Below are 12,762 nucleotides of genomic sequence, written 5' to 3'. Positions count from 1 at the left end.
ATTGTTTTGAACTAAATCAGCCTTATTCACAGATGGACACTATTAAAAACACCTACATGACCAAGACTTAAGCATTTTGAGGCCTTTGAAACCATGGGAGCACATGTGATTGAAAGAGCATGTATAAAGTCTCATATAAAACATTTAATAAAAATTACAGCTCTGGTTAGATTGCGCACAGTCAGTGAAATGTGCAAGAACAAAATGGTATGAAATCATTACAGAAGTGGTACTGACATATGGAGTTGAATATGAAGAAGGATACAGATACGAAGTTGAGAACAGAAGCAAGAACTTTAAATAGCATTACTCAAAATAATAACCTTATCACATTTTGAATAATATGCTTTGTTTTCCTAACATAATTACAAGTGTTGGATCAGGAGCAAAGCAGTCAGGGGTCTTTGTGTGTTCCCATTCATTTTACTGTGGTTAGGCTAGAACATGTTTAAACCCCTCAGGAGAGGTACTGCACTTCAGTGGGTGAGCATCAAGATATAGCAGCTGGATAGCAGCAAGAGCTGTCAGATATGCAAATGGTACTTAAGAGTAAAGATGGTAACTTCATTTTTCATGAAAAATAATTTCACAGAATCACAGAATTATCAAGGTTGGAAAAGACCTAAAAGATCATCCAGTCCAACCATTACCGATACTTCCCAGCTAAATCATATCCAACAGCACAACATCCAAATGTTTCTTGAACACTCCCATGGTCGATGACTCCACCACCTCCCTGGGCAGTGCATTCCAGTGCCTGACCACCCTTAGATGGTACAGGCAATTGTAAAACCTCCAATATTAGTTTAAGTACTTAGTAATTTCTTTTAAAAAAAAAAAAAAAAGAGAGAATATTTAATAGCTTCAAGTTCACACCGTCATGACATTTTCTGTGTCTTACCATTTAGCTGACATAGATGTTGATTCTGTGTCTTTTTATTAGAAGAATTAGAGTACTTAGAATGTTGAATTCATTGTGTTTTGGTAGTTGCTCATGGCAGTAGAACAACGCATAAAAATCCTTGCTGTTCTGATGTCAATGCTATTACCTAATTATGTTTTCACAGTCTTCATTCAAAGGTATTTGGGAGATGCCACTCTAACTTTGGCAGAGAAATAAGCAGGGCAAGGCAGAGGCAGGAGTTTTTAATGCAATTTGAAGGAAATGGACAAGTTTCTCACTTCAGGAAATTTTGCAAGAATCGCAGTATAAAGTAAAGTCACTCATTAACTAGCTGTTCAGATGCAGAATGCCTATTTAATGCTGAATTCCTTGTACGTCAATCAGCGCTGTTAACCCATCTGCAATCAGTTGCCTTCCATCTCTGATAACAAAACGATTATAGCTGGATAATTTTTTTTGTCTTACCTGAAATTTTGCCTTTATAAAATTGGCACCTGCAGCTACAAAATGGGACCATTCTGCAGTTGGTCCCATGCTGGTTGTCACTGTACTGTTGCAAAATAAATCCCTGCATCTCATTGTTCAGCAAATGCATTTCTCAGCTTGAGGATTTTGTAGTTTGTGTCAGAATATGTTACTGCAGGCTTGTCTGCTAGGCAAATAATGTGTTTTGCACTGTGTATTAATGTGATTATGTGATTAATTCTGCTCAAGATAACATGTAGATTTTGTCTTATGTATTTAAATTGTCAGCATACAGGGTAGGTACATAACAAAGTATCAGACAAGTAGGGTAAGAGGTTTGTGCCAGTCATTGGGAGAACTCAGGTCAGAGGAGCCTGTGGGTCAGCAGATGGAGAAATCAGCATCTAGAAGCCACTTACTGCAAAGGCAGCGCATCTGTGACCAGCCACTGGAGGTACCCACAGTGCGCTCACATGTGTGTAACAGCTAGCATGTTTTGAGTTGAATTAGCCAATGAGTAGGATACCAGCATCTGGAAAGATCTGTGCTCTGAGATGGTAAATACCTGTGGGTGTGGGCTCTTGTTATTATCCTTTTCAGGATCCATTTTCAAAACATAATGCTGTACCACCTGGCTGTAAATGAGCTAAGGAACTGGAGCTAATGTAACTGTATTACTGTAATATTGTCCTGGCTAATTAGGTCAGTGTAAGCATAGGAGAAATACTTATTCTTGTTTTATGAACTCAGCTTATGTGATTCTAAAACTGAAGACGTTTCAGACAACTTTGCAGAAATAGAAACCACGTGTATTGCATTTTTCAGCTTGCAAACTGAGCTGCATTGTAGTGGGATGCTGCATGAGCCACAGCTTTAAGATTGAAATGTCTAGATTTTCTCCTCTAAAATGACTTCTCTAAGACTTCAAAAACAAGCTTTATTGGAATGGAAGTAGAATACTTTGGTTTTATCTGATCAATTTTCAGGACCAGATAAGATAGAATAGGAAAAGGGTTGATAAACAGCTTTTCCCTGTGCTTTTTGTGTCCTTGTAACTGGGTCCTTGCTTCTAGATTCAAATGCAGTCATTTTAACAATTCTCAGCTGCAGCAAGCTCTGCTCAAATCCTTACCTCCAGAATCTGCAACAAATTTTGTCACCTTTGCATGCAGGCTGCAGGCCTGTCCTTCTCAGCAGTTTTGTCATCTCTAGCTCAGCTCCAGCTTCCTGCTTCTTATTGTGACCATTACCTAGTGAACGTGAAGGAAAGCACCAGAAGACTGTAAGTGCCAAACTTTTAGGAGAAAGAACTCATCACCTTATTTCAGATGCTATTGTATATTTGTATATGGAGTGAGATATCCCTTTGGTTCATTTGGGTCAGCTGCCCTGGTTCTGTCCCCTCCCAGCTCTTTGTGCTCACCCAGCTCCTTGATGACAGGACAGCACGAGAACCTGAAACATACCTGACTTAGTTGTTGCAGAGCAGTGCTTACACTGAAAATTGGTGTTGCTAACAGTGTTTTCATCAAAAATCCAAGACACAGCACCATATCAGCAACTAGGGAGAAAACTGCCTTGGCCAGAACCAGGGCAAGTGCTTTGCATTAACTGTGAACATTTAATGAAATCCATATACTTAGGTAGTTAAAGCTTAGACTGAGGAGAACTTAAAAATGTTTTCCTTTAGAAATGTTTGAACTAAACAGCCTTTGTGTACAGATTCCTATAAATAAATAAACCTGATTCTATATTTTTTGTTTGTTTGGTATAAATGGCCTAATTTAATTTGTGTACACCAGTGTGAGCGGTGCAGTGTCAGGCAGTGATTCATTAGGGTAATTGCAGTAGACTTTTAAATAACAAATTTAAATGTTCCCCCTGGAGTGAGGTGTTTGTTTGAGGGAATTCTAGTTCCAGTAAGAGTTGCAGCTTTTCTGTTGTTGCTGACGTGGAGTGTTTTTCATCTTGATTAGAAATGCATCAGGTTTTGCATGCTGAGATACTGTAATGGGTACAACAAAATACCCAACAGTGCTGTAACTATTGGGTATTTTGTGGTTCAATACAGTGTGCTACTTTTCTGGTTCTTCTTGCAACTTAGGTGAAATGGAAGTTCATCGTTTGCTGAAAGTATCCTGAGTTTTAAAGACTCAGTCTCTTTACTGAGTTTCTTTACATTTAGTTAAAAGCTTGAGGAGAGTGTTAATATCTTGCAGGAGGGTGAGCAGAACAACACATTTTATCTTTAACTTGAATCAAATTTACTACTATGGAAGAATTAGTTTTAATTTATTTACCTGTCAGGTCCTGAAGCTGTAAAATGTTCTTTAAAAATTCTAGAACACCTGTGAATAGTGCTTTAAATAGATACTGGCTAAACTAACTTATGTAATAAAAGTATATAAGCTGTCAGGAAAAATCATATCTATGGACCTACTGCAATCTTATAGTAAATGACTAACATTAATTTCTCATATGGGAATTCTCCAGTGTTTATGCTGCCCTCAAAAGTTTTATTGCAAGCAGGTAATGAAGAGGGAAGGAATCCAATTACTTTATGCACAACGCATGAAGTCCCTACCTAATAAAGAGCAGAGAAGGACTTCTGTTCAGTAAGCACAGAAGCATCTGTAAGCTCTAGTGAGTAAACTGGAAATTGCTTTTAAGTAGGTTAGGAATGATTCTCACTACATTATTTGATGGATCTTCTAGCTTTTATAAAGCTTCTTGGAGCTACGGTAGAGTATAGAAATAAATGCTCGAGTAGGTCTGATGTGTGTGAAACAGACTGAATTATAGATTCATGTGAATTTTTCATTGAAGTATGAAATTGAGGAAAATGTTCAGAGGGGCATTTTTTCTGTATAGTATTTCAGTATGAAAATAGGAGCAGATAGCTGGATTGGACAGCTGATGGAACAGATCTTTGACAGTGATCGATTGCTTCACAGTAGGAGAGAGATTCATGGTAGTAACTTGGACAAATGCTCCTACTTGAAAAGTTCTACTTGAGAGCTACTAGTTGTGTGGCTTATGTCTTGCACTATGTATGCTGCTACTCCTACTAATTCACAGCTAATGCAAAAGGGATAAGGTGAACAGAATCACAGAATTGCATGGGTTGAAAGGGGCCTTAAGAGTCCAACCCCAGTATTAATTGTAAATGCTGCAGCTGAAATCTCCTAAATTATTTGTATGAATGTCTTATGGTAGTGAATTAGCAGTTCTGTTTTTTTTTTGAAGTATTTTACTTTACATTTCTGTTGGATGTCCTTTGCCTTCCAGAATTGTTAAACCCATAGTTTGTACATGCACAGATCATTGACATAAAGTTAGAGAAGCAGAAAATTGGCACTTGAATTAGTGAGCATTATTCTTTTGTCCCAGAGTCACTCATTTATAATGAAAAATAACCACAGTATGTTCTCAGCATACTGACACTTCTGAACCTACCTTTAGCAAACAAGCTTGTTTCATTATTCTCATTTCCTGTGCAAAATGTCCCCAGCTGCCTCTGTCAGAGGAGGGTTATCTGGTGGATGGGAAGGTACAAACAAGTGTCTTATAAATGCAAAGCTCAGACTGGCCTATACACTCTGGAGTACATGATCATATTTGAAAATGTTCTGAAAGGACTGTAACATATGGGTAGTGTTCTTAAATCACTTCACAAGCTTGGATTAATTTCCTGTGTTATTACAATAATGATTAAAAAGGAGAGAATGGGTATAACTGGAGATTATGGAATTGCTGCTAGATCTGAATAATAAAGTGTTTTTTTTTTTCCTCAGAGTTTAACTAATACAGGAGGGCCTCACATTGTCTGTATATCCAGCTTACCATTTCCCATTCCTCTACTTGTCTTCTACATCTTGCAGCCAAGTGTTTGTGGGCACTGTGCTGAGAGGCAGAGATGCACAAGCTGGTTTTTGTGGGAAGGTGGCATGGATAACACCAGCCAACAGACCTCATAGTATCCTGTTATGCATGTTAATTTAGTAGATGTGTGACTGTCAGTCATGGTGGCCTTGACCTTCCTTCTTGTCTTGCCCATGAGATAACTGTATCCCTTGTAGACAACATCATAGGCGCTGTTCCGTAATCTTTGTGCAGAGGAAGGAAGAGGACTGACTTGGCAATGCTTTCATTATTTCTCTTTTCTCTGATGAGACAATGAATTATTCATTCTGCGGTTATCTTCAGAAATAGCTGGCTGAACAAAATCTGATGAAATGCCTGACTGGGACACTGGACTCTCTACAGAAAGCACACTTATGCTTCAGTTATTGCAGGCTTGCTTTGTAAGACTCTGGAAGAAAGCATGGCTACCCATTCCTGGGAGAAGGAGTGGACTTATGGATGAGCCTGCTGCAAAATTGTATTGCTATGATTCAGAGATGTAAGGCTTTTGTGGATACTGAGCTTCCATGGGAGAATGGAACTTGAGAATTCACTGTGACTTGTAGGATAAGTTCCATAAGCAGGTGATTTATGTGACCAAATTGCTCCTTGTGTCTGCTATAGTCTATACTATGCAAAAGACAGGGAAGATTAGGTAGTTATTACCTGTGCTGATGGGGTGAAATTCAAAAACAGGACATCATGTGGTGGATGAGCAAAATAGGGGAAAAAAGATTGGAGAAATTCATGAGGTTCAACAAATCCAAGTGCAAGGTCTTGCACCTTGGATGTGGCAACATCCACTACCAATACAAGCTGGGGGATAAAAGGATTGAGCACCATTGGAATGGTGTTATATCTAGAGCAATTAATTGTGAGAGTTCAATAAATGGTAATATTGAACACTGTTATTTTTTTTTCTAGTAGGGGCAAATAGAAGTTTTATTTTTGACTGGTCTAAACCAGTATTCTTACAAATCCTGTTTTTCAAATTAAGTCTCAGATCACTTTTATTATCTCACACGATGAGTAAATAAACAAGAACAAGAAAGAAAACAAGAGTGCAGCATTAAATGTAGCTTGTTAATCTTTCATGACGCAATGGTAAACTTTCTCATCTTGTGAAAACACAGAAATTGTTTTTCTAGAATCATGTTGTCTTAATCCTGGAAGAATGTAGTCAGAATTTAAATGAAATAAAATTCAAAAGTTTGCCTTGTATTCAAATTTGAAGTATTATCTTAACCATGAGATGTTGGGAAGTGAGCAAGATCAGTAAGTGGTTTTGACTGTGTAATATCTGCTATCTCTATATATTAGAAGCAGACCGGTGAGTGCACCCATCATAATGAAAACATAAACTCAGTGTGGGTCTTTAGAAAAATTACATTACATAAAACTACTTAAGCAGACTTATGCAGTCACTTAAAGAGTGTAATATATTACAGATGGCCCGATCTTATCCACAGTTGATTGCTCTTTACAGCAGTTATGGCAAGAATTCTGTTTGGATGGCTTCCTGGCATAAAATGTTAATGTTGACCAAGTTGTAATGTAGAGGTATGTACAGATTGTCAGCATTCAATGCTCCGTGTGTTGAATTCATAACAATTGACTTCCAGTAAAGGTGTGAGGAAATGAAAATTCATATAATCATTTGGGTCCTGGTGTAGGGAACCTGCTTTGGCAGGGGGGTTGGACTCGATGATCTCTGGAGGTCCCTTCCAACCCCTACGATTCTGTGATTTCTGTATTTCCATTTCACGTAACTAGGAAAGAGATGTTTCTTCCTGTAAAGAAGATACTTTCTGACCTGTTCATTTCATTTGTTAGAGGTAAAGTTAGAAGGAGTTCCTACTTTTAAATGTCTTCTCTTTAAATACTGTGATATATCTTATTACCTAAGTACCACTTATGGATAAAGTTTTAGTGTTATGTTGTCACAGTATATTTTATTGTATTGTGGAGCTCCAATGGGGTTTAAAATTAGGATTCAGTGGGATATCACTGGATAGTAAATAGAAAATTGAACTAGAGCAGAAACTTGAAGAGGGAATTGTTTCCATGACAGCAACTTTATCAATTTTAATTACACAAGTTTGTTTGTCTTACTTTAATAAAATGCAGGCTCTGTGGGTCTTGCGATTATCTAAGGTTCTGGCAATTAGTGTGCTTTCTACTCAGATATTTTATGAAGGAGTAGCATTTGTATTAGTCTCACATAACACACGTAGTCTTTTTAGAAGAATAATATAGGGAAATTCTATTCAGACAGTGGGGGAAAAAAAGCTACTCTTAGTCCATTGTTACTCAGCTCCTGTTAAGTATGCGCCTTTCCATGCCGACCCATACACACTGCCGTGCCTCATGGGATGCTCATAACTGTAGCCTTTGCAGCAGTAGAACCTTGTTTTCCCCAGTTTTCTCTGACACATGGAATATGAACATCACATAATGTTTCTGCAGTAGGTGCTTTTACTTCTGAAGCAGTCTTCAGAGCTGTTACTAAAATTATCTCTCAGAGCTTCAAGAATAGGCTATAAAGCAATCCTTAACAGTGATTTCCATGCATTTGGTGTTACACCAGTCAAGATAGAAGAGCATCTTAGAAATTACTCAGTGTTTGGTGCTGGAACTGCATTGTGCCCACAGTCCGCAACAGAAGACTGCTTCAGCCCCTTCCCCTGAAAATGTAAAACATTGTTAGGGCACCTGGAAGTATGGAAGTTCTTTAGCCTTACTGAAAATATCTGATGAAGGAATGCTAACAGATAACAACTTGTATGTGCTGTATCATCTGGCAGAATCACGGAATGGTTGAGGTTGAAAGGGACCTCTAGAGGTCATCTTGCTCAGCCCGCTGGTTCAGGAGTCACTCCAAATAGTTTTCACTGTCTCCAAGCTATGAGACTCCACAGCTTTTCTAGGCAACCTGTGCTAATACTCCATCACCCACACAACACAGAATTGCACCTGCTGTTCAGAGGGAACCTCCTGTGCTCCTGTTTGTGTTCATTGGATCCTGGCCTTGCAGTGGGCACCACTGAACAGTCAGACCCTGTCTTCTGTGCACCCTTCCTTCAGGTATTTATGGACACGGATGAGCTCCCCCTTAAGTACTTAAGTAAAAGTTTAAAGGGACAGTGTTGGTGGGGAAAAAAGCAATTGTAAGCTATTGTGTTTCAACTAGGTATTATCTGTGCAATCACACAAAACAGTGATATCCATTCTGGGGCTTGGTAATGAGGAAGTATTTTCCTGCTTCTCTGCTTAAGAAGTTTGCTTTATTACTGAAAGTACTTACAAGAAGTTCCAAGATTTTTCAATCTGAAGAGTTGTATAAAGGGATGCAGTACCTGGTTGAAGAAGTGATAACTTCAGTGGGATTTTTGTAGCCCTCTCTAAAATGGGCTCCATTTTTCTTAGGACAGAAACCAAAAGGAATCTTAGTGTAGCAGAAATCACAAGCAGATTTTTGTCAGAGTACGTTACTCTGCTGCAAAATACAGTAATTTTTAGGTAAAGCACTAAATTAAACAGTAAGTTAACAAAATGTCACTGCCTTGTTGTGTTGTGTTGTTGTTGTTGGTTTTTTACCCACTGCATGCTCCTGTGCTCACTGTGAGCACTATTTAGCTTCAACATCTCTGAAGAGCACTCTACATAAAGCTTAGTCATGTGTGAGTCCTGTTGGAACAAAGCTACTAAACAGAAATTAAACGTCATGTTTCTCTTGAGGATTTGGAATAAAAATTTCAAATGGCTTGGATGTGGTTGTTCTTTTCTGGAAGTTTCTATGCCTGTCTGTGCCAGAATTATATAGGTTGGAAGGGACCTATGCAGGTCTTCTGCTTCAGCCCCAGAAATATGCCATGATCTCTGTTATAGAACACATTAGTAAGGTATTGCTTTTCATTGTACCTTCTTCAAGTGGACTTCAGTACAGTCAGCAGCTCAAAAAAAACCATAACACCCTCAAACTGGAGAACAGGATACTCCAGCAGCTGGCATTTGTTGTGGTCAGGGAGTGGAGGGTGGGAAGAGGAGGAAGCAATGTAGTATCACTGCTACAATTAAGAATTGGAGAGTGTTCAGGTGAAATGTTTTTAGTATTCGAGATTGCCGCTAAGTATTGCTGGTGAGTATTGATAAAATGTAAGGTGATGGATAGGGGTGTTATTCTTTTCAGACTGAAGGTTAGTCTTGGTGAAAACTGGCTGTATATAAAGGAGAAACTTAATGATGCTTTGAGAATTTCCCTCGAAGAAATAACAGTAAATACTTGCAGTATTAACAACTGTGACTATAATTTAGCAGTCTGCTGGTGTAAGTAGCTATGAAGTAATCTGGAAACCTATTCTTTAGATATTGGTGAGGGGGTAAAATAAGAAAGAAATTGCTGATCAAGAAATAGAACAATATTGGGAAAGGGTACCTTAGAGAATCTTACATGTTTTCTGTACATCGTACCTTCATTGTCTTACCAGACTCTAAATATACAATTAATGATGGTTGAGAAAGTTCATTTAACAAAGTAGAAGACTCAAGTACATGATTATTACTGTATTTTTATATTTAGATTTATTAAAAGATTATTTTGCTACAATGATACGTACTGAACAAAGGAAACTGCTATTTGAACACCATCTGTTCAGATTTACTAATGTATGCAAAGCTGATTTGTTTTCTGTGAGAAGTTTGCCCTCTAAACCAACCCTATTAAGCTTTAATTTATTACAAACTTACGCGTTCTGATAACGCATATCTGGAGTAATGAAAACTTACACATTTAGTGTAATTCAAACAGTTTTGCTTTTCAGTTTAAAGAAGTTGTTGTTCTGTACTCAGAATTGTTAAACTGTTCAAAGAAAAAAATCAGTCTTATGAATTCAGGCAAAAAAGTCAGAAACGCTTCTTTTTACATCCTCGGTGATCCATGGTGTTTGGTACGGAGTTGGAGGAGAACCAAGTGGATGAATTTCCATGTTGAATTCTATTCTAAAGTTTTCTGTTATCTGATTAATATTAGTGACAGTAATCTAAGTTCTTAGGTATCTGTTCAGACATACGTTCAGCTGCAGAAAACCTTGTTTTGAATGATCAGTTCTTAAAAATCACTGATGTGCAAAAGTTTACTTTCAGACTTATGCTTTTTTTTCTCATACCAAATAATATTTACCTCCAATATTCAAAGTGTTTGCTATTCTTTAAATAATGTGTTCAGACATGGTACTTGTAAGACACTTTAGAATCAGAGAAGCCGCGGAATATTTTTCCAGCAGCAGTTTCCCATTTATTCTTGAGCAAAGTACATAGAGTCAACAGAAGGATTTTTTGCAAGGAAATGTCTCTAAAAGATGAACAAAGATGAGTTTGAGTGTTCAGGTTCCCTGTCACTGCAGAAATGGAGTTTGTTTCATTACAGATATTTTCTGGAGGACATCAGTGGATGCTTTCTCATCTAAGAGAGGGGTTGGTAAATTAAGCTGTTCACTAGAGCCATCTTTGAGTACTCCTGAGTTTTGTCAGTGCTCTTTGCAAACACCGAGTTCAAGACTCTATCCTGAGTTTGCAATAGAAGAAAGTAAGGGATTAATAAATAACTTCATACATGCTGAAACATGTTATGTAACTGTAAAAATTATCTTAATACTAAGATTGGGGGTTGGAATTACATGATCCTTGAGGTCCCTTCCAACCCGGGTCATTCTGTGATTCTGTGATTTAATGACTAGAGCAACCTCAGGGACTGTCAAAGCCAGGCTGTAGGAATGAAAATGGTGGGAGTAAAGTGGGTACTCCTGGTCAACCAGTCCGCTTCACCTGTCAGTGATTTTGTGAAGTAAATGCATGTCAGATGTGCACAAGAGGATATGTTTGCCATGTCAGTGCTGTAAACAGTTTGTTTTAAAAAGTGATGTTTGGATGAGTTAGGATGATCAGGCAGATATTGGTGTGACATGAACTATAAATAGATTTACGAAGTCATTGTCATAATCAGATTCCATGTCAGTGCCACTTGCCTACAGGCTTAGAAAGAAAGACCAAAAAAACAGATTGTACTTCTGTGCTTGGCATCTACAAAGTCTGTACGTTCTGCTGGTGCTGTTTTTGAGAAGGGTAAAAAGTTGTCACTAGTCTGCTGCTCTTTTTTTAGTGCAAGCTTTGAGACCCTGAACCTTTTTAGTGCTGCAGAAACACTATAGTTTGGAGGCTGAAGCTACTCAATCAGATTACAGACAGATTTCTGCCTGGTGCATGATAAGCAGTGCTTCAGCATAAGATTTAAATTTATTCTACAGCTCTTATTTAAAAATTGATTACATATCAGCAAAGGAATAAGGATTATGTTTTACAGTAATATGCCTCGTCCTTTATGATCACAAGTGCGATTTGTCTCGTTACAAATCAAATTCATTACTATAAGCAAATACAGGGAAAAGCTTTTATTTCTGGTATTGGCATAGCATCCTTAATGGGAATTTTTTAAGCATCACACCCTATTCAAAAAAATTAACTGATTTTTTTTTCCCCCTCTTTAGCCTCAGAAGAAAGAGGATCAGCAATTAGAAGCCAAAGGAAGTCCAAAAAAGGCATCAGAACCCACCATTGACCTGCTAGGGCTTGGTAAGCAATAAATAATTACCTGTTTTTCAGTGGAATGTGTACACATAATTTTAAATTTTAATAAATATGTTTCCATTTTCTCTGTGTTTTACTGATATTGTTAGCTGGATTTGGAAACCGAGTCTATGAATTTGAAACTACAAAGGAAAATGCCATGGGGATCTGTGTATATCAATACTTGCGTTTTGCTAGGGAGAGTAATGAGCTCCTGTGGGAAGAGGAAGTTATCAAAGTGATCTTCAAAGGGCTTGTGGATTGTGATATTTCAATGTTTATGGTACTGGCATGTTTTATAGTTGAAATGCAGAGGTAATCTGAATTGTATTTCTCTAAAATGCCTTACATGATAAAATCTCTATCTTAGTTAAAAGAAAAACAAAGGGTCTGACTGTAGCTAACCAATATCTAGTAAAACAATGCACTGAGTACTGCAGTCTTGTGAACTGACTGTGACAGTCATTCGGTTGTACCTTCTGCACATTTTGTTTTCCTGTCTGGCAGGTAACCATCTATTTGTTGTGTAAATAAACTGTTCTGGACTCTAATCATTTCATCTGCACCATCTGCCCATACGAGAGTGTTTTTATACTTTTTCTTTGCTTGCTGAAGGTTATGTTTGTATAATGTGCAAGTGTGTTTGCCCACTGGATGGAAACAAATGATAGGAAAACAAAATATGGCAATAACTATTTTTAATCCCTTTTATTGTGTAATGTTAGGAAGTTTCTCCACATATTAGAAGTGCATATTAAAATGTTCAGTGCTTATTGATACACTAGTTATTCTAGATTTTGCCATAGTATTGACAGCGCATTGGAGGAGGCAGATAAGTCATTTAAATGTACTTTTCTAGCCTGTAGTAA

At 37.7% G+C, this 12,762-nt stretch overlaps 1 protein-coding gene across 2 annotated transcripts in view; it reads left to right on the top strand.

The window, feature by feature from the left end:
• SMAP1 (small ArfGAP 1) overlaps positions 1 to 12,762 on the top strand; it is an 84,451-nt gene that overhangs the window by 54,468 nt on the left and 17,221 nt on the right. For both annotated transcript variants that reach the window (XM_032443264.1, XM_015859089.2), the window contains one exon: positions 11,815 to 11,899. In XM_032443264.1, the coding sequence (XP_032299155.1) occupies positions 11,815 to 11,899 (85 nt within the window). The remainder of the gene's footprint in view (positions 1 to 11,814; positions 11,900 to 12,762) is intronic.

Source organism: Coturnix japonica, chromosome 3, assembly GCF_001577835.2.
Source record: "Coturnix japonica isolate 7356 chromosome 3, Coturnix japonica 2.1, whole genome shotgun sequence".
Classification (NCBI taxonomy): Eukaryota; Metazoa; Chordata; class Aves; order Galliformes; family Phasianidae; genus Coturnix; species Coturnix japonica.
The sequence above is the reverse complement of the archived record's forward strand: the minus strand, read 5'-3'. Positions and strand labels throughout refer to the sequence as shown.